Genomic DNA, 24,048 nt, shown 5'->3' with positions numbered 1-24,048 from the left:
CAATAAAACAATGTGAATGGTCATACTTTTAATATCATACTTAATGCTTCTAAAGTTTTGAATATTGTGCTGTTCGAAATGAGATTATTAAGCAGGGAAGTATTGGATTACCAGCAAACATTCCGATGAATTTTATTCGCAATCGTTCCTGCAAATACTAGTCTCTAACAAATAAACCATAAGCGAATCAAAACGCAATCCCATATAGCATATACTTTCCCCTTTCATGGAGGGATATTGAAATAATACCATTTAGCGCAGATGGTAAAAAACAAACAAACGCGCCGTCAATACATACAGATGAAAAGACGAGACGGGCAATCCGTTTTTTATATAGCTTTGTTCATTTTGTAGGCGGCGTTCTATGTGAATGATTGTACGATTTCAAAATTGATCCTCGAAAGCGATGTCTGGTAATGTGGAATAATTTCGACCGCAACGACCAAAATGTATGGTTATTAACGGACAAATTGAAAACGATAATAGATTTTTGGGAATAGTGTTGTGCTATTACAGAAATCGTGACGTTCTGTTTCAACAATCCATAGACGTATCGATAAAAAATCGATCATTTTTCCTTTGATATTAATTGATACTATAGCTAATTTTGGTGCAAACCCATAATGTTACGGACAACAAAGTTTGTAAAGAGATATCCGGAACACGTGTCGTGACGGACCCCTGCGAGAGGGGCTACAAATTGTTATTTTTATTCAAGCGTCGATCGGGACCCTTTATGGAAATAATAATATAACGTTATAGATATTCAGTTTGTGCATTTGACGGAAAATAATTGTTGTGGCGTTAAAGTTGTTAACATTAACCGATAGATGGAACTAGTGAGATCAATAAAAAATTTACACCACAAAATATGTTTTATGAATAAAATATAGAAGAAATAATAGAAAGTTATCTAGACAATTCGAAGCTACCTCCAAAAATAAAAATCATATTAGAAATAATCTCAAGAATAACTAGAAACATTATTTTTATCATTAAAGATATTTTTTTCTAATAAATAAAACCAACAACATTTTTATTCGATGCACCATATACAGACTCAGTGAAGTCTCGGAATTCTGTGTTCCATATTCAAATCTTTAGTGAATCTAGTCCGTGGACAATGACTGGAGATGACATCAGCAGAATGCCGCCCACCTCCATTACCGAGTGGACAATTGTTATCGCTTATCTAACCATCTCATGATTTAGTATTTATTGTGGATTTTGACTTCGGTGAAACGTTAGAAGTATTTGAGTGATGTTGATTGTGTGTAAAGCCAAGTCATGTATATTACTGTTCATCTATACAAGTTTATATAATAGTATAGTTTGATTTTGATACAAAGACCTTTATATTCGTGTGTCAATAAAATTTTAATTGTTGTTTTAATATTTTAAACTTCGAAGACTTTTGCACCGTCTCAAATACGAGCAAGAACTGGTTAAATAAAAAGGTAATCCAAAATATTTTTTAATTGTATTCAAAATAATATGATGAATCTGGCTTTGAATTTTACAATATGAGTTAAATTATTCATTTAATAACACGTAAATTATAATCTATTTTACACCATGAATGTACTACATTGCAAGATTATGTTAAGGTGGTAGCTCAAGGTCCATTTTCATACATTTTGTTTCGGCTTTAATCTGGGTAACTAAACAAGTATTGGCAAGTAAAGAATTTAAATTCACGTCTAGTTAGTGATTAGTTCTCGCAGTTGAAGAAAAACGTACAAATAATTAAGAATCATGGATATTTCGGCCTTTAAAATTTAATATGACGAAATTTTAAAGGCAGAAATATCCATGATTATTAAGTATTTTTACATTTTTCTTTCAACTGCGAGAACTAATCACTAACTAGACGTGAATTTAAATTCTTTACTTGCCAATACTTGTTTAGTTACCCAGATTAAAGCCGAAACAAAATGTATGAAAATGGACCTTGAGCTACCACCTTAAGTAATGTTTTACAACTAGGTATTCCAAATTCAAAATTAATGAATAACAATTCAAAATATCACGGCATTCGAATTTCAAATTTCCGTCTATGAACTATCATAAGGTATAGATAATCCCATCCAGCCAGTGACACGAAGCGTGGCGCGCGCACGTCGCGTCGCCTCATCGCGCGTTTGACAAGCCCTCACGTCCCCGACGAACGATTTGTTAGAAATAACAGCGCCGCGGTTTAATGCACATTCATTTACACTTCAACTACTCTAGACGGGTTCATAATATTTTCAAATGTAACTCTCGTGTGTACAATATTTTTTTATTGAATCATGAGACGATCGCCGCGAACAGCGGCTGTAGGATTAAAAAAGCATTTATTTTATTTCTTGATCTGTTGGTATGTCTACTAATGCAGCATCTCATATGTCAATATCTATTGTCTCGAGAGGTGCACGCTATTGGACACTGCTACGTGGACGAAATATATAAAAATCAAGTCATATGCGAATTATAAATTAAGGAATCCTATCTCAATTATTTTCACTGAATAAAATGATAAAGCATATGATCATAGGCTATTCCCTATCAATAAAAAAAAAGCTTAATCTACACTTTAAACCGTAGCTCTTAACGCCTCACGACTTCCCATGACCACCGTCAACTACAATTATTTGCACAACATTTCCTATATAACGCACGTATCGTTTTCCATATTGTCTGTTCGTACAAATAAAGCAAAGCGAACGCCTTACAAAGACCGAGCAAATATTTCGCGTAGTACTTCCGCGCGGCGGTACAAGCGTCTTCGCGCCCTCCGTATCTGCTCCCTCCATAAAGGGCTAGTTGTTTTAATGAGCACCACAAATGAGGAAAACAAAGGGATCCGCTGTAACGCGATCACCGCTACCACCTGCGCACGCGTGAGAATCGATCGAGCTTATAGCTTATACTTGGAAGAAAATCATAAAGCCTATGGGAAATATTACGTCATCTTGGTAAATTAAATGTTGAAAGCGATTATTAATTAGCGGGTGCCGCTGTACTGTCTACGGCTGAGTAGGGAAATAATCGAATCTTAGCAGTTTTAAAGAGTAAACCGAACTGCGCTGTGGTTAAGGCTGTAGCAGTACTGTTTACGAAAGTGCTCACCTAACCCTCAGCATAGGGCGAACTACGTATCAAATATCGTAACCTCATCCCCCCCTTCGCCCTTCCTGGTAGCCACAATCTCTTGACTGATGTCTTGCGAAATATATGAAACACGTTGTTGAATCATTTGGAAAAATACCCTCAGTATAGTAAAAGATAGTGATGAATATTTTGGTTACGTTATATAATTATTATTAAAAGCCATAAGCTAACACTTCGAGGCTATGATTAGGTACAGTTTCCATGCGAAAATAACCTTCATGGAGCACAGAACGATCTCTCGAATTATTATCTCTATAAGCGACAAATCGTAGGGGCGCCTAGCACACATTACCCGTTGACATATAAGGAGATCTGATAGAGCTTTAAATGCAATATGGTTGTGCAACTCACATATCTCAGGAATGCGTTGATATCTATTTTTATTTATGGGCCCGCGGACGGTACTAACAACGCTTCATAGACAAGAAGTATGGTGTAACCTCGGTAAAGTTTATATAATAACAACCCTATAGTATATTACCATATAGAATAATTTGAACATTGCATTACTAATTCATACCACTTACTTAATTGAAAACAACATTTTGCAATTACTCGAACCGTAGATGTAAAAATGTCAATAAAAATTTATTTTAATTTTATATGCACTAATGAAACTCCAAGTTAAATTGTAGCAGTGTCATCATACTCTCAATCACAAATACACTCATGTACTCGCCATATTTGCACCAAACTACAAAATGATCGAAAAATCGGAAGAGTAAACTGGAATTTTCGGTTCAAATCTTTATTCATATCGGCGCGATGTTAGAAAAGTTAAATACGAATATTTCGTTTAATTTATTAAGCAATATCAAAATTACCCTGTATTCTGTCTCATTTCTGAGTATGTCTCTATTGTACTTAGTGTGAGTGTTTCTTCTTTAGTCCACAACGTCTAATGCACGTTGGCCAAAGTCGTTTACTCGAAATTAATGATCCTATTACAAATAAGGAAAACTTCTATCTTCAAATTATTACTAAAGATAATCACTTAAGCAAACAAGACCGAGTTTTGAGTGTTATTATTATAACGAAATAAGTCTAGTAATTTTAAAAGAGACGCTTTCCGACCGTCTGCTACACAAGATCTCACGCGATCATTACGTCTAAGTAGATTATAATAACCTTACGTAAACTTTACGACATAAAAATGCAATTACAACGCAAACCCTCAGCTACTACTTCTTCATTTGCGTAGTTACTTCAAACTGTAATTGGGTACTTCTTAAAATACGTCATTTTTAATGTCCATTAAAAATGTTTTATTATTAATTTGACGGTGCGGATCGCATTCCTAATACTAAACAATATGCTAATTTAATATTGTAACAGCAAACGACATTGAATATTCAATGATATCGAGCCTACAAGTGGTTCTATAGAAAGCATGAACACAAGCTAACTTAATGACATATTTAATTTTTTTTAGGATTCCGCACGATATAATAGAAAACTTAAAACCTTTTTTGAATGTAACAATTTTTTTTCTTGAGCATCACTTCCAAAGGAGTATTAGGTTTTAGCATTCTCCAATGTCATGCCAGTACTGTTCATGACTTCTTGTCAATAAAGAAAAAAATATTCCGCAGTATTTAGTAAGTATTATTACAAGTTTTATTCTCTTTTTGCACATCATTTTATAAAATGTGAATGACATCGGTTCGGCATCGTATCCGCGTGTCTACCCACTTGTTGGAAACACGATGTAAGCGATAACGTTTCCTCTATGTAACGATGCTCATCTCGTGTCGTTGGCCAAAACTTCCTAGAACTCGTAAAGTATAAAACTTTATTATGGAAGTTTGACAAATATTTGTGTTTTGCAAATATTTTTATGGCTTGGGTGTTAGAACTGGATTTGAGTTTTTATTAGTTTTTATGTTTTGCGAATAATGAAGATAAAAATAATAACTGCAGAATTTATTTATTCCGAGCATTATTAACTATAAAGCTATTCTCTACTATAAAATGCCATAAATTGAAGGAATTCTTATTTAAGAAGAATTATATGTCAACGCTGGAGTCTACAAAACAATACTCATTTTTCAAAATTCCTAACCTGACACACTAATAATTTTGTACAGAACCATAGATACTTTCTCGAAATGTCCGTTAGGAAGGGTGCGTGCACATCTGTCCCTATAGACAGGGGCCGGTATGCGCCGGAGCATACAGTAAGGGCCAGAACAGGCGCGACCCAAACAACCTAACGGTTTTGTGACATGTGGAGTATACTTCAACTTAATTAATAAAAGGGATTTTTTGCGAATGAATAGAGAGTATTTTTATGTATATAATGTCATATGTTGCGTTATTGATCGTTGGCATACTTGGTGCGGGATTTAATTCTCAGATCATGAATTGAAACTTAACCGCGTTTTTCGAGTTCCGCAACACGTATTAGTTGTCCTTATGCAAAATTTCAACCATATCAATACAGCGGTATGCGTTAACTTTTAATTACTAACCATAGGTCTAGGCATCCAAATATAAAAGCTTTTAAATTAGAAAGATAGGAATGAGAATATGAAAAATAAGAGATAATGATTTTTCCTTCTATTAATGAAAACAAATTAAAAAAAATTACAGTACTACAAATAACTAATGTTACTAATCTTTAAAAAAAACCGACGTCAAGTTAATTTATGACTATGTTTTGGACTTATGAAATAGCAAAATCCCGCGTGCAAATAAATTTGTACATTAAGCAATGATTTAGTGCTTGATAAAATCAAAAAGTCGAAAATGCTCACTTTCCGAGTGACCTTATTTATATAAATGCGTCAAATATCAAGATAACATTATACTACCATGACTATAATTATATTATATAATTACTATAATTATACTATAATTATTATACATAAGGTTGAGTTATTGGTGCGACGGCCTGTCCACATTTGCAGTTTTAAAATATAATAAAAAATAGCATATAATTAACATAGATATATAGTTTAGATTTGAATGCGACTGACGAAAATGTAAATAATCAATAATTATTATATAATATTATTCTCTCATATCATGTATCGAAGTGCATTTCGATGTATTTATGCTATTTAACTGACAGCTTAACCTTTATTTTTATTGTTTCAACTTTTAATTTGTGGATATTAGTGAAATCTTGATTTAAGTTTTTGAATAATCATTAACAAAATATCAACTGATATTGCGTTAACATTAAAATATTCAGCTAGAACTCATTTATACGAGATCCTCTTAAGCAGGTAAGCTAAAATGCTAAAACTTCTTAAACTTAAAGCCATATACTTCAATAAGGTTTTAATACATAACGCCTACACATTATTAGTATCAATAACAAACAATACGAAAAGTTGAAGTGCTCGCAACCAGATGGCGCTCATACATCACTCAACTCGTAAATTAACATCCAACTTACTTGCAAAAGTATTCGCCTCTCGGTGTGGAGAGACAGGTACCGCCGTTTTTGCATGGCGACGGCGAACACGACACAAATCCTGCAACAATAACAAAAACATTCATTAGCCTTTAATGAAACAGTCGGCCATTGTTGGAAAATAATTGCAATAAAGTTATGTGCAAGGTTTTCGACGCCCCGTGGTAAGTATCCAGCGGCGAAAATGGTGTAGGTGAAGCAACCACCGGTATCTCTGGTTCATTAAAAGATTTTTCATTATTTTTAGGTCTTGTTGAGCAAAAGGTAGTTAAGAATTAAACGCATTTTTTATTACTCGTATGTGCACACGCCTTAACATTTATCGCCATAATTTTTTTTAACGTCAACCGATTTAGTAACGAATATTAGGAGCGTAAAAGCGTCATACATTACAGCTCTATAAGGCTATTCGGGTCAAAATAACAATTAAGAACATAATAAAAACAACGCGCGATCAACAGACTTTGCCTTAAACAGTAAATTGCTAAAGCAGCACCATATTTTGCTACGAAAATAATTAATTCAATTGAGAGGAAATCCTTAATAAAGTTTAATAGTTAGAAAATAATCAAGTCAAATGTTAATGGGCACGTTAACGTGAATGCGAAAGTATTATTGTACAAAGAAATTATTTATTCCAAATTATAGTCTATTTCTGCCGCCAAGCAGCAATTTAGTCACTTGTGTTCCGATTTGAAGGACATTGTAGCCAGTGTAACTACTGGAAATAATAAGACTTAAAATCTCATGTCTCAGGATGGTGAGCGCAGTGGAATACCAAACAATACTTTGTGATTCAAGATGTTGGATGGTGTTTCTACTGTTTATGGGCGGTCGTATCGCTTACCGTCACGCAAACGGCAAGCTCGTCTCGTCATTAAAATATATAGAAAAATATCGGAACGTCGTTCAAATATATTGATTGGTGTAATTCTAAACATATCAAGGATATTAGAAGCATAACCGACGTTTTAACCAAAAGCATTATGGCTCCACTGGAGTATAATATTAAAAGCATAACCGACGTCTTAACTAGTTGCGTTTTGGATCTACCGTAGTATAATCTAGTGTTAAATTATTCCAAGAGATTCGACACGTGATATTAATTGAGTTCGCTCATATGTGATGTCTTGGAAATGTCACATGAATATTTAAATGCTCTTATTACTTATTACCGAATACTGGGCAATAAAACACGTAATATGCGGATATCACTGAATCTTTAACAACAGAGTGTGGACCTGAATGACTACAATCAACGTGATTAGTCTTAGGAAACTGACAAGTATTATTATGAAGCAATGTATAACTCAAGGTAATGCATAGTTTTCTTTATATTATTATTTATTTCCAACAAAAAAATACTATGATACCACTTACAATTTATATGCTCAGTTTTAAAATGAACGAAAATATGTAATAGGTAAGTATATTATAGGTATATTGAATAGTTATGTTTATAGGTAAGGGCGGCATACACAATGTCTTAAAAAATTACAAACCTGAATCTATCAGTTACCCATATCTGACGTATCAACACTGCACGTGAGATGTAATCAGAAACACCAATCATTCGACATCTGGACCACCCAGACGCCGATTGTGCCGGCAAAAGGAAATAATTAAATCACCAAACATAGGGCCCGCAAAAACTTCAATCGATTTGATCGATTCATTTTGTGCTGCGTTTTAGTGTTTTAGTTGCTACGTTACTAATTTGTTGAAAATGCAATGGATTTGGAATAGTTTAAACATTAATATAGAATCGTTTGGGTAGAAATTTCCAGAACAGTAACGTGATAAACTTCAAAGATGTAAGGAACCAAGGTGTAGATTAGGGAATATACATGTAATAACTGACAGTCCCTTTCAATAAACGATCTTCTTCTGATTTTAAAAATAAACCAATCATGATATCATTTGTGCGCATGTCAAAAAATCTTTGTTCTGATTGGTCCATTTTGAAATAGATCGAAATATTGAATCGTTTATTGAAAATGGCGGTAAATTGTATCTCAAGTTTCCGTATTTCTGTTTGAATCTCTTTTTGGTTATGTCGGATTGCCATCTCACCAGACTATGAGAGAAGGAACAGAGTGCATTTGTATTGCGCACACACTTGTGCGCTAACCTCCTGCATACCTGGCTCAGCTCTGTTGATTAGCCGTCGTGAACGAAATTCGGCTAGGAGAGGTTCGTTGGTTTAATTTCATTTAATATAGAAAATAATGCCCATATAAAATAATTAGAATTAACTCAAAGCTTTTTATTTAACAATCTTAATTTAAGATTTCGAATTGCAATTTTCATTTTTCTCATAAATTACTATGTATGCTTGCAAAAACGTCATCATTCTAAAGAAATTACAAAACAAACCGCATTATATTTTACTAAAGCTATCTACGATGAAGGCAGACGCCTCACATTTACACACTCGTAAAAATGCAAATACATCGAAGCATTCCGAAACTTAGATAACGAATGACGATGTTGATTAAACGCGTTATACAAAAATCTTATATATTACTTCTTTTGGACATACGCTTGATATATGAAAGGTATCTTTATGTTTTCAGACTTTAAAGTGAAAAGAGAGCTTTGGACGCCATCTGCAATTGGTAATAAGTAGAAATGCTAGCATGCGGCGATGAGAAAATGATCAAAAGATTGTCTCCCCGTGGTTTTTACTAACGTTCCAGTTTTTTAAAAACCTTCCTATTACTATAAATACTAAAGTTTATATTATATAGTTAGAATGTCAAGCAAGCAGAGCCGTGAACAACACCTAGTCCTTAATAACGTTTTATTGCAACACTAGATAATTCAGGGGGGAATAACCTAATAAAGTTACGATAAACTTATCACAGAGTATTAGGCACCTAATTCTTGAGATTTGATGTATCGTGGGAACATTCCCGATATGTAAATAATGATAACAGACACGCCTTAATTTTCTTTCGTATTTATATTTCAAATATTTCATAGGATTGTAAATATAGGATATTAAATAATATTCGTTGTTAATTTTGTACTATAAAGCTGTAGACACAACCTGAGATTACAAACTCTAAAATTACATTATTTATTCAAATGTTTATCGAATTATTGCTCAAGAATTATATACATGTTATAAATGACATACGGGAAATATACAATGTTGAAACTGGCCACACTTCCACCGAAACGAAAACAAAATATCCCCGGTCTTGTGGGAAAAATGACGCGAAGGCAAATAAGAACAAAAGAATCCCGCTCTTTTTCGTTTAACCCAACAATTTCTGGTTTCCACAAACCTGTGTGTTGGACAAAAAGCGAGCCAGCCGACCGGCATCTCCTTATAAGGGTCACCCATTGTTTTTGCAAAGATCGGCATTGTGCCCAAACCCAGCATTTAGGCGGACAGCGCATGACATTTATTTAATTCCTAAATTTTACCTAATTGAAACATGTTTTGCATTGTACTCACTTAAATACTCAGAATATTTCTTAGCGCTTTTTTCATAAATTTCAAGCTAATTTTATTTTAAATTTATCTGAGCAGCTAATGAATATAGTACTCGTTTAATAACCATTTATTTAGGAGAGTAAATTAGTGTGAGTTTTTTATTTGGTCGACTTATAGATTTATTAAGTTCTGCAATGGGCGATTAGTGACAAATAAATCATAGACTGCATAGGCATAAAGTGCATTTTATTACTAAAAAAAAACTGAGAAGTGGATGCAATAATATTTTCTATAAATTTTGTTTTAATTAAATCTTTATTAAATGCTCTAATAATTTTAATGCTCTATACAGAAAATTTTAATAATCTAAATATTCCAGGTGTAATTAATATATTACAGGGTTATGATTTGTATAATAATTTAAGTACAAAACAATTACAATGTAACATTTTATTTGATTCTGCACCAAATGGACCTTGACCACCATCATCAATAATATCAATAAAAATACCTTGATGTCATCCCTTAGGGGACTTTGATAGACGTCCGTCCATCACGAATTATAACCAACATAATGACAACGGTAATTCATCGAGTTGACAACTTCCTCGGTTTGGTCGGCAAGCCGGGCCGCGTGACGTCACCACAAGTTTGTGACAAATGCATTGGCTATAATGCTATGTTTACTTTTTTTATCCCAGTTTTTATGTATAGTATATTCATCACATTTGCAGGTTATATTCGGAAACGTTGCGTGGTTTTGCCTTGCAAACATGTTTAGCATTACCTACTAATTAAATTGTACATATTTTTTAATAATTGCAATATGAATTCAGAAACCGAGTACCATTTCCGATAAATCCGATAAAAAACTAAAAAGCCTACGCTTCGAAAACCATGTAATAAAAATACATTGCAACATAAAAACAATCGTTTTTGAGTCAGAGGAAGCTCGGATAGGGTTATCTATCGACCGTGGGAACGTCACCGTAACCGATAACACAAAATTATTTATAAAAATATACGAGATATGTAATTCGCCTACGAATCGCCTTCCATTTCCGCAAGCCGTGAGAAGGCTACAATCTATGTGGACGATAATAGACGATGCCCTGCGCCTTAGGGCCATGGCACACGTTGTTGGCGTTTTGCGACTATTAAGTGCTGTTTATTGCGTTTCGACATTGGTATCCGATAACGAAGATTCCCGAAATATAAAGATGTTTCGATTGCAAAACTGCCTCTTGATACCTACGGCTTCATACTTGAAGCTTAGAAACAATGTGGGTATTTAAATTCTTATATAATTTATTCTTTAAGTTTAATTTCAAATTAGTGTGATGTGTATCATTTGGTCAATACTTCATCTGTATTCCGAAAAATACTAAGCCTATCCTCCTTCGATAACTTCAAAATTCGAACACGCTGTTCAATAAAGAAACAAATTCGCCGACCAATCATGCTAACGTGTGCTGTGGCCTTTATTCCAACTTGATAACGTAGCGTGACAGCCGCGAAGGCCGTTTGGGTACAGATTACGTCTTCTTTTGGATTATTTGACACATAGACATTGCTAGAACATATCCTGCATGACCACATAGGTTCCTATCAATTAACTTAAATGTATCAAGAATAATTTTTCACACAAGCAACGTTGCAAATCTAGTATTTTAAAAATAATGCGTAAAAATATGTCTAAAATCCGATGAATACACGCACGATAGCTAATAAAACCTGTTGATGTATGAAAATAGAATAGACCGTCCATACATTTTTATTGTTCGCATAAAAAAATTACCTTAATTGCTTATAAAATCTTGCCATAATGCTAAACACGACGATCTTCAAATTTAAATAAAGATACGTTATGTAATAAAACCTCATTTTAAATTTTACTTTATTTTTTTATGTGGATCGGCAAAGCGAATAACGTCGCAATACCCGATGTTAAGAATAGCGAAATCCACGAAAATGTCTGAGGATGATTTTGAATTATACAGACTTCTAATCCACTTCAGGACTACATACAAAGGTATTCTCATTCCACCATAGCGTGTCATACACACTTAAATTCGTTTAATATCACTTACATTGAACATGAATAATTATTTATATCGAAACCGTATAATTAATGTTTTGACAGCATTATGAGATGTCGTGCTGTGGGCCATGATTTTTAGAATATTATACTCTTAATGGGTTTTATCATGCAAGTCGATTTGAAAGCAGGTGGAATACAAAATACCGCTTCCAGACCTCGTACCGTCATCCATCCATAATGGTACATTATAAGAGTCTTGAAATCGTCTAGTGCGATTTGAACTGTTTTGTTAAGCCTAGCAATGTGAGCAAGAATTACATTCAAATGTGAAATGGTATTGATATTTGCTTTATTAAGACGTCTTTCAGTTGTCCATGTTTAAATTCATGTTGAATTATAATGTGAATATAATAGTGTCATGAAATCCAGTCAAGAGAAAATAGTCTTTGTGTTAAAGAGGAATAGGAATGCATGACTTGGGTTGGAAATCGCTTATATTACTATCTTTCTACAGCTTCTTATAGAACATAATTTACATTAGTACTATCTTATCTTAGTTTGCTGGTGGTAGGATATATTTTATATAAGGTGTTAAAACCCGCCATAAGTCACGTAAACGTGTCGCGTTCCGCGATCAGCCTGTGTATATCTGGTTCCAACAGGCCGACATAATTGTATCGACTGCCGAAGGGTAATCATCTCTCGTCAGTCGACATTCTATTAAACCCCACTCCACTTACCATCAGGAGCAATCGGGTCTTTGCCGCGCACGTATTTAATAATCTCTCTACATCTTACAGTTTCTAGAACAAACCTAAAACAAGTTAATCGACACGTAGAATAACTTTAAACCCTTAGCTAATCATAAAAACCACTAGCCGAGTGCGCTTGCGTGACGCGCCGACATCAAAACGAACGCCATGTATAAACTAAACAATTAAAGATTTCACGCTGAATGTAAATTGTTTGACAAGTTGTACACTTGATTACTGGTGAATTTCGTGTGCGATGGAATTTAGCGCGCGCTCTTTCATGCGCTGTGGAAAATCCATTTACTATGTATGGATGACAGAATACGTTTTATTTTTGTGACCGCTGGTTACTCAACACGGCAGGTGTATAAGATAAGAATCCAATGGTAATTATTCCAAACTATGCACATAAATATAAATAACATACATTCCAGTCAAACAATGTACCAGATTGCTTTTGTAAAAAATGCTACCTCTCCGCTTACCCATAACTCATCGTCGATTCATAACCCGACCGAAATTAAAGTGCCATTAATTGTTAAACTTAATTACTGCGGAGGTCGGTATTTTTATCGGCCGCGTTATACGTGGTAGCTCCGACGCCTACGATACGACGTTGTCACTAATAAAACTCTGTAACGGTACCCGGCCGTGGTCAGCGGGCAGTTTGTTTTTATTGCCTCGGCCGAATGACGTAAAAAAACATTAATTAGTGAGATTTGCTTTGGCCGTGATTGGTTTTAGTGTTTATGTTTGTAACACGGTAGCTTTTGGAATGTACCCGCTATTTAAGATGTTTTTATGAGTTGACGGTTTATGGAAAAGACATTTTTAAACTGCTATTTTACATAGGCTAACATCTGTTCCCAAAGCCATAGATTAAATATTAGAACTTGATTTCCTTATTGTATCATTGTGAGCCTACCGGCACAATATTCAAGCTAGCTATAGCCCACCGTGTGAACGACATGGCTTATAATGCCACCACTTATCATAGGAACCCAAACTCGAGCAAATTCATATCTTATCTCGGCTGCCATCCTAAATCATCTTTAACTGCTACTTAGCCTGAACCACCGTTATAAACAACGCCATCTAGCGGTAGTCCGCTGTAATGGCAACTAATCGACAACAAACAAAAACTTATGAAGTGAACATTAAGAGAAAGCCAAGGGAGTCATTAGAGATGTACGCATTAAAATGTATTTAGTTTTTGATACTATTTCTCTGTTAATTAGTTGGTTGTAATCCCGGCTCGTTTGGTTATCTTGTATGTAATTAGATTACATTGTAATGAGCGAGTGTTTATGGAGGTGTACAGGAAGTTGGGTCAAAAGGTTTCTCTATCGAGGAAAGCAAATTACTATTGAGTTCAACCGTACTTGATATAACTGATAAAAAGCTATAGGGCTCATAAAATCAATATCGAAACGAATATTTCAGTACCACATTTTATTATTATATTTATTCGATAAATAACGCGTGGCGGAGATCTATGTTGAGGCAACTGGACATCGAAAAGCTTTTACAAAATAAATCAAACATATCAACCTGTAACTAATTGTCATAACACATCGCTTCTGTCTGTGTTTCACTTAGCCCAACTGACGTTTAGATAACATTATGAATTATATGCCGGAGTCTATGATTAATCGAGTTCTGGGGATTGCATGACGAAAACTTACAAATATTGAAAATTAGAGATAGTCGGTGCTGAGATGCTATGCCTGATACTAACAAGAATATATTTCCCCGCTATTTCAACTAAGTTAAAAATAACAAAATGTCGCACAAAATCGAATAGTGGGTCACTTTATTTTTACTAATTAAATATAACTTGTTTATAGAATTGTTTAAGAAATAATCTGCATAATGATAATCATGTTGCTACGCCAAAGTAATTTAATTGTAAACATACAAAACGAATGCCTATAAAAAATTCACGCTCCGGTTTTGGAGGTTTCATTGATTTTAAAAAGTATTTTTTTAGTGAATATAAACTTGAATCTATTTCAATCAACACATATTTTTTACGTAATTTTATCGATCGTTATTATTATTACCGGTACTATGGTGAGTTTATTGCTTGCGTTGAAAATGCATAGGGGTCGTGTTCACCCTCCGTGGCAGTGCGCGCGCGCATCCCGTGGAATATTGCGAATAAACAATATAACGTTAGGGAGTTGATTCTAGAAAAAAAACGACTCAGACGTATTCACTTTTAATGGCTATTCCGAATCTGAAATCTTCCACCGACAATATTGCATTATTACTAAAATGTTTTGATTTAGCATAGATTTCTAAAAAAAAATACATTTACAAATTTAAAATGCAAACGAAAACGATTTCAAACAAATACAACTCAAATGCATTAGATACTTTAATCTAAATCATTATTTATCGAATACTTAAAATTCAACGGCTATACATTAAAACTAAACTGGATTATTACGAAATCACGTCTGCCTCGGGGATGGGGCAATCTTTAATTTGATTAACTACAAGTGGCTTAATTTGCATCGACCTACTACGACTGCTCCGATACCGCTCTAATTAGACAATGTCCACCTAACATAAGGTCAGGGATTTAGTACTCATCTACAACATTAGATTAGACCTATCTAAGGTTTCTTGTAATAGTAAATCATTTCCGATTTGCAAGCGTGGCCATCATTATTATACTTATTAGATGGCTTGATTTTTTATTTATATATTTATTAGTATAAATGACATATAACAATGTAATACATAATGGCTTGTTCTAACTCATTGTCTAGTAGTGGCTATGTAATAGTACCTGGGGCATAAAAAGGAAAACCTGAGCTAGCAATATTTGGTATTCATTCACATTATCTTGCTGTACAACATCCAAAAACAATAATCGATTATCCTTCTCGCAATCGATATCCATCATCCGTTGATCACCCTTCCTCAAAATCCCTACCAAGGTCACAGCGCACCACACGTTCAACACTGTAGGTAACCGGGCCCTCGAATCAACGCAATTGAGGATGCCGCGCCACTAGAACTCATATCCGCTACTCTCATTGCTCTGATCTCGATTTCACTACGAATTTTGTCAATAACCGAACGGGTTTTTTAGGAGTCATCGGGTCGACGTTACGTAACGCAATTAAGAGTTAATTTTCATCTTGTGTTAAAATACTTGTAAATCAATGGTTGTTATAAATCATGAGGTTTCCACCTAATTTGTAAGTTATTTGGAATTGATGATAAAATTTTACAAGTTATCTATAATAAGAACACTGAAGCTTCGATTCCTAATCTAGATGAGGCCGTAATATGACATATCAAAATGTTGGACAATTTACGTAAAACGGCTTTTTAGAAACTTGTTTTGTGGCAGAAACGACGCTATTCAGCAGCCTCTGTCACGGGCATTTATATTCTGAACCTTCTATCTGCTATTTATCATCCTCCTGGTACAGTTTACGTTTGATTTGATCATTCCCATCTTATGAAAAATCCTTTTTTTTAGAATTTATTTCCAGAACATTATGACCTCACCTGAACCTGTTCACAAGACTTTTTCATCATCAATCTCGTACACATTGTTAACTTAATTACAGCTCGGTCGTGTGACAGAGCCTCTAGCGGTATTGTGTCGTGAATTGATGGACAATACATTGATGGGTACACACAATGCATGACGGAACGTCACCAGATGTATGGATAGTGTGTGCTTTGATTGGCTTTCTCTTTGTTAGTTTTTGTTTAGTTTGTTATTAATGAGTGTTAGCTTGTCTTTTGTCGGTTTGTGTGAAGGTGAGAAAAATGTCAGTTTCGAACGATTAGGGCCATAGCCCGTGTGCGTTATTAAAAGCTTTTTATTCTAAGACTCGTTTACCTTTATCTGCTTTAACTCAGTAAGACGCACGGTACTCTAAGAATTACATAATTTCAAACAGCTAAACTATATCCTCAGACATTCGATTGTCTAAAAACCTTCCCAATTCATTCCTACCTCCTGAACACAAATCGAAACTAAGACAATCCCAAGTGTAATCAGATCTCCATACAGGAACCGATCACGGTACGTTTTCGGACCACAATCAGCCCCAAGCCAGTTCAGATTCAAAGGATTATGGTACAAAAGGAGTGAAATGATCTAGCCATTGTTGTCGAGATAATGAGCTCGCTGCGCGCTCACTCAGACGGAATTGCCTTTTCAGGTTTTAACCCATTTACATAAATATATTTCCATTCGATATAAACCCATCTTATTGTCTCTGTATTTTATGTGGGTTCGATGGGGCCCTTGTCAAATGTCCCTTTGGCTTAGTAATTGATTCATTTTTACTAAACAATGTTTTGCGACACAATACTGTGATACAGTTACATTAATTAAGCAGCATTCACGAGAAAAGTTAATAAAAAATCACACGTTAACCGTCTACCGCAGTAAGATGCAATAAAATTAACAAGGAAGTAATTACTCACTTAACTATCACTGTTGGGCAACAGCAAAAAGTACCAAAAATTTTTACGAACCGGATTCGGTCGGAATTAAGATCTCATCAATAAAATAAACGGGTTTCAATAAAAACCGCTAAATACATTTTTCAATTGCATTGAAAAACAGGTATCCGGACACATTACGGTTGCTACCTCAGAAGATACTTCCATTTTTCATTTTGCCTTTTTAGTATGATAATTTATTTATCGCTTTATTTATCTTAAAATAAATAACTTTATGATTACTCAATGTTAATATTTTAAATACGCAATATCGATAAAAATGGTGAAACGCTTAATATTTAAAATAATTGGTGATATATTATGCTATCTCTCTCACACATAAGCAAATCATAACAATGACGTCATTCACGCACCAGTTCAATCTTTTTTGTTAACATAAAGCCTATTTTTAGAAGCTGAAAGAACTAAAACTAGTAAAATCCTTGTAATACAAACAATCTTAACTAAACTTAAAAAACAATATTGCAATAGAATAAACCAATTCAAAAGCAAGAATCAAATGTCCACAAAACAATGCACCACAGAGCAAAGCCACAAGTAAACCAGCCGGAGACATTTTAATTTTAATTGCCCAGTGAAATCTCACGGCCCGTTTCATATTATATCACCATAAAAGGCGCGGCGCACTGTGTTTATTCGGATGAATGTTCAATACGTGCTAGGTACTTCGCCTTGTTAGACGAGAATCCCGTCCAGCCGTTAATATGTTGATACGTTGCCATTCCGATGATAAAGATGCCAGCAGGTATGTTTAGTTAGAAATTGACATGAGAACCTGGAATGCATGATTAATGTGTTTCATCTGAAAGTTGTTATAACCGTATGCGTCTGGTGGTATTGTTAATGCTAATTTCCTAGGTCTAGTAACTGCTTTTGATACTGTAGTTTGTAATTGAAAAAAAAGTTCTCCATAATTTAGACGCATATCAATACTTTAATAATATTCTCTATAATTCAATACTTAAATACGGTGACATTTACAATCAAGTATGAAAAAACCCTTAAACATTTAAAATGGCTTCATATAGCAATTATTGCACGCGCTATGTTAAACGTTACAACGCACGGTTCACATCAGCGCGCGGGGACGTTGCTCGGCCACGATTAAATAAATTGCCCCCAATCATCCACCCGCGTTTTTCTACACCTCACCCATAATAGCTAGAGAACCTGTTATTTATCTTAAAACTTCGTCTCCATCAAGATAACTCCCAACAATTTTTTCGGGAATTAACACTTTCAAATTTGTTTCTAATTAACGTGACTAACGCGATGTCGTAACATGGTCCTTCGAGCCGGATCGCTTCAATTGGCGCCAAAAAAGAATGACTCACGCACGAGTCTAGAAACATTACAATTGTCTCAATTGACCGACGTACAAGGCAAATCTGGATGTACTATTAGTGCTAACAGAATATTTCCTGATTAAAGAGGATTGCATGATTACAAACGTTTATTCAGATGAAGATCGCTACTGTAATATATCGATTACATACTCATCGTACATTAGCGGCTTATCGATTCGGTCCGAACGAGACGCCGCTGGACCAAAACGCGTGGGCTAGCGAGATAAATAGTTGAAGCAATTTACAACACTTGCAGCTCTGACTAATGCTGCTCTAATGAACTGGTGACATTTGTACGAGCGGTACCGCGCCGCAGGTACCCAGTAATGACGCCAGACGCGAATGATATACAGTCCCGAACACAATATGAATATATAAACGGTCCACACAATTTATGGGTGCAAACAATATTCCGCGAATGGTGCGGAGAGTGCGGTTAAGAAATAGCCGTAATCCTTTAACGAACTCCTAATCCTAAGTGCCACGTAATATAAATGGATTGCCTTTTACAATATAAGCTTAAATTTTAATCTAGTAACGCTTAGAAATACCGTTATTTCATAACTGTCAATTGACTATAGTTCAAAAATAACGTTCGAAATTTAAAATACAGTTTGCAGATAGAAACAAAAACAGATAACGCAATGTAAATTCGCACGTATCGGCAAATGTATTCCGCGTCGGTTCTTGTTGAGCCCATTTTATGAAACACTATGGAGATATTGTGAATTTATCGTTTGACCAGCACGATACTTGTGACAAATCGTTATGGCGGTCCGGCCGGCCTCACATAAAGTATCGGTAGATAGCTCCCGGGGTGAAACACGACAACGCGATTACCGGTACACGCGGCCCGACGGATCCGATGCGTGTGTAATGATTCCACGTGATTGAGCTCCGACATGCTCTCTCACTATTTTTGTTTATTACCGGTTATGAATATGCTGAGACTTACGTGCCAATACCTTATTTTAAATGAAATCTTTTTTTTGCCAAAGGCCTGGTAGCCACAACGTAAAACTGGAGTTAATAATTCATATTATGTATATTAATTTAGTTTTTATGTCTGAAATTGACATTGATCAATCACACAAGAACAAATTGCAAATTTTAAATAATTGTTAATTAGATTCTATTACAAGAACTAATCACAGAGTCGACAAATGTAGTATGAAACAATTATAAAGTATGATATTAGCATTAATCAATTAAAATAACGGATATTATTAATCAATCAGCGGCATTGGTCTCATGATACGGACACTATAAATAAAGCCTGTTTAGACATTGATACAATCACGACAAAACGTGACGAAATGAGGTGAAAATATATTCTCGTTGACTGAGACCAGTCCGTCCGGCAGCATATTGATTCGCCACTCCTGTTTCATAACGCGATCAAGTTATTGCATTATTACATTACCCGTCAACAACTCCAGAAAAATCTTTGCATGTTTTAAACAGTTCTTTGCTTGAGCAAATCGCTCTGCTGTTGGCAGCTACGCACGAACCTAACCAGCCGCAATACCAACCAGAACAGCACTACATATTTGCCAAAGATTCTGTAATTCGGTATACCAAACAAACATTTATGCATGACAATTCCAATAATGAATGATCAAACAACGAAGTGATTGCATCCATAAACAAACAAAGCCTGATACTCCTCAAGTTTGATACAAGGAAAATCAACCATTAATCGATCGGGAATTCAATTAGACCCCATCAAATTAGTCCTGAGATTGGCGGGACACATGAATGGCCGCCTGTCCCCGTGCGTTGAGCCATAATGGTTGTTTAATAAGCTCAGGTAAATCGATACATAAATCGGCTGTAGCAGAATAGAACTATTAATCAGATGCGCCCAGCGTTGATCTGAACTGATGTTATCGAGGTACGCATACCCACAAAATATACTGAAATCGTAGCATAGATAGGAATTTGAATTAATTGCGACGTATTATGAGCCCGTATACATAATTAAATAAGAATAGTTATATCTAATCCTTTGGAAGGAAGAGAACATTTAATCGCAAGTTGTTTTGATTCTGTGGTAATGAGCAGACTTTACAACAAACAAAATTAAAATTAGGAAATGCTGACAAGAGTTGTTGTTCTTCAAAAATTGCAAATCGATCTACTCCGTCTAGAATCTTAAAAAAATGCCATTCCAATATATAGTATGTGATAAATATCCGAAAATGATAAAATTATACCGGTACGAATCTAATTTATTTACAAAGTCTTTTAAAATCAACTAAATTATTAGGTTTCTGTTATGCAAAATGAAAAATCTTGAACAAATCCTCCTTCTATCCGCCATAGTAAATGCGATAATTCGAAGAGTATGTATACCCCGAGCCCAGCGCACATCCCAACCACTACCCACGCTCCACAATCACTCCGATCGACTAATTAATGAAATTGAATCGAGTTTTGTTTAATTAAGCACAAATTGGACTGTATTGAGGCTAAGCATGATACCTTCGTATACGTAGTAGTAGCAGAGATTGTTACAGAAGAAATACATTGTCCCTACAACAGGTAAAAACACAAGAAATATTTGTTCTGAGGGAGTCTGCTTGAGTTATAAGAATTATATTTCTTTATAAAAACGGAATCAAACAATATTTTCATTCATCGTTAAAAAATACGATACAGAAAGGATGCAGAATATACCCGTCGAAGCGGAGCAATAAATATCAATTTTTAATTACATTTCCAAATTGCCACATTCAACTCTTGAGATCCTTTACTTAATATCCAAGTACTGGACGTTAATTGGTACAGAAGCGATCAAAGGCGCCGCACACTAAAAATCCAGTATGAAACAAAGTAATTGAAATTCGTCATGCTATCAAACTAGAAAATGTTTCGAACAGTAGGTGATTATACGATAAAATTGAATACACCGTTATATACGGACACTGAGATGAAATCGTATACCTTTTATATTGAGTTGCGTAACATAACATCCTGTTTCCCATAGTGGAAGAGGAAAGTCGACGGTTACGAAACTTGTTCATAAAATGGAAGTTAAGCGAAATCTATATTATAAACCAGTACAGTTCAGTTTACTCTAAATAACTACAAAAGAACTTTAGAAAATTGTATAATATGTAGAAACCAAACATTATTAACTAATCAAAAATAGTTTGATCAAATTCAAATCATTGCTCAACGAAGAATCTTGACTAAAACCACTATTAAATAAGAGCATCAATATATCGTAACACAGCTAACAAAAAAATACGAAATCCAATATCTCGTACAAATAAATGTTGTATTTTAAAATAGCATGGAAATACAAATCGTATTATTCAGCTAAGTGCCGGAATTAAAACCAGATCGGCCTTCTGTGTGGAACCGATTATTTCATGGATAATAGCGGGTATGACAAAGCTGACGGTGATTTTGACCTTCGTGTACTAATGGGCACACGTTTCGAACTTACAACGTTGCACATAATGTAGAGATATCATGCAACACGCTTTTTGTTAATATGGCTACTGTCAATGATTTAGGCTTTATCAGTTCTCGCGTCACGAGAGTAGGTTACTTTCTGAAAGGGTTTTAGTATAATTTTGCCTTAAGTTTTTAATACTTTATTATAAATTGATAACCTTCATTCATCTTGGGTGACATCGCGAGCAACCGGTGCTTTTAAATTAGTAAATATTAGCAGTTTTAGATTTAATACTATGTATGCTATATTATTACTGAATTAAAACCACATTTAAATTCTTTAAATCAAGCATGAAAGGCCCCTAAAATCCGGAACCCTTGCCTATTCGTCTTACGCCACATAACCGCGGGACGCCTTTATAGCCGGGCATAAAATTTATTCCAATATAAGCCGCTTATAAAATTCTAATATAATTGAATACGTCCTCCACGCATTGGGATTGGAGAAAATTGGTAATTTATAAATTTGTTGGTACTAAACCAATATTGTCGCTTTGATTTAGGGGTCATTTGAGGTCTTAATCCATAATGAGTATGGAAATGTATGACGCATGCTGTTTTAGAGTTTTTAAAAATGTTATCAGATGTTTATTCTTTCATATTATGTTAATGTAAGGGAGGGCATGTAACTTGCGTATAATGAGTATTTTTTTATAACCCAAATGAGTTTGTACAATCTTATTTTGGGAGAAACAATCACAAGTTAAAATATTTAATAATATTTCAAATTATAATATTTTACCAACAATGGGAACCCACTTTCAGTTCCTTAATGCAATACAACCTAATCGATACTGCAGTGTTCAATTACAACAAAGGACCCAGGTGACATATGGACACTAAGTCGGTTATAGATAATTTTGATATAATTACTTTTATGCCACAGCTTTCACACGTCCAAAACCACAATAAATCAGAAGCTGCAAAAAATAGTTCAATAGCTAAACAATGAGCTCATCCTATCCATCCTATACACAGCCGATGTTTTACGAGTTTAACCGAAAACTAATGAACGTACACATGTGATTGTACGAAGATCACCAGATGCGGTGCACTTGAACGTTTTTATCGAAGGGTGCCGGTGGGAACTGCGACCATGTGGTGCTAGTGTACGGCGAATTCCATATATACAGCTTAAAGCTTATGAGGTCCCTGAACTCGTGTTTTTCCGTTCGCAAATTACGCAAAAACTATTGAAACTAAAGGAAAAAGTCTCATTTGACTGTAATCTTCATTAGATTTAGTGAGGATCGGATATACGGTTTGATCCTAGACTGTAATCGAAAGATATGTTCTTTCCCATAAAAATATAGCTAATCAGAAAAGCACTTAACATAAAATAAAAACGTTCAAAACAAATAACCCTTCCACAAAGCGTTGTGAGCATGGCATAATACATTGAATTATTAAAATGAATACTAACAATTTACATACTTAATGTAAGTATATTAAATATACAGAATCAGTAATTGTTATAATGAGCTAAGCGAGGTATTCTCACGGCGACGTTAAAAATAACCAAACTAATTAAAGTTACGTCCTACGGTTAAAGAATTAAAAATGGTTATTAATTTATAGAATTTTTACTGTGTGTTGGTTTCGGACATGCGCTGGCGCAGCAAGACGTCTTTGAAGAAAGTTACATAATATTTAAGGACTTATAAAACATTGTTTTTTTTATAAGAACATTACTACGTTCTTGTTACTGGGTAGTGGATATGTATGGCATAAACAGTTTCAGATTATTGTCACCAGATGGCGCTGTATTTATTCCATACAAATCACAGCAACGTTAACACAATCGATTAAGTAGAAAAACTCGCACTAAGCACTGTTGTTAATACTGTTTTCTACACTAGAGAAAACATTATGTCAGAAACTAGGATGAACAACCAACAGTATTATAGCATAGATCGTGAGAGATG

At 34.7% G+C, this 24,048-nt stretch overlaps 1 protein-coding gene across 2 annotated transcripts in view; it reads right to left on the bottom strand.

Annotated features, from left to right (window-relative positions):
- The window catches only part of LOC115443316 (neurogenic locus Notch protein), a 150,670-nt gene that overhangs the window by 104,045 nt on the left and 22,577 nt on the right, over positions 1-24,048 (bottom strand). For both annotated transcript variants that reach the window (XM_037444301.1, XM_037444302.1), the window contains exon 2: positions 6,557-6,635. In XM_037444301.1, the coding sequence (XP_037300198.1) occupies positions 6,557-6,635 (79 nt within the window). The remainder of the gene's footprint in view (positions 1-6,556; positions 6,636-24,048) is intronic.

This window comes from Manduca sexta, chromosome 28 (genome assembly GCF_014839805.1).
Source record: "Manduca sexta isolate Smith_Timp_Sample1 chromosome 28, JHU_Msex_v1.0, whole genome shotgun sequence".
Lineage (NCBI taxonomy): Eukaryota > Metazoa > Arthropoda > Insecta > Lepidoptera > Sphingidae > Manduca > Manduca sexta.
The sequence above is the reverse complement of the archived record's forward strand: the minus strand, read 5'-3'. Positions and strand labels throughout refer to the sequence as shown.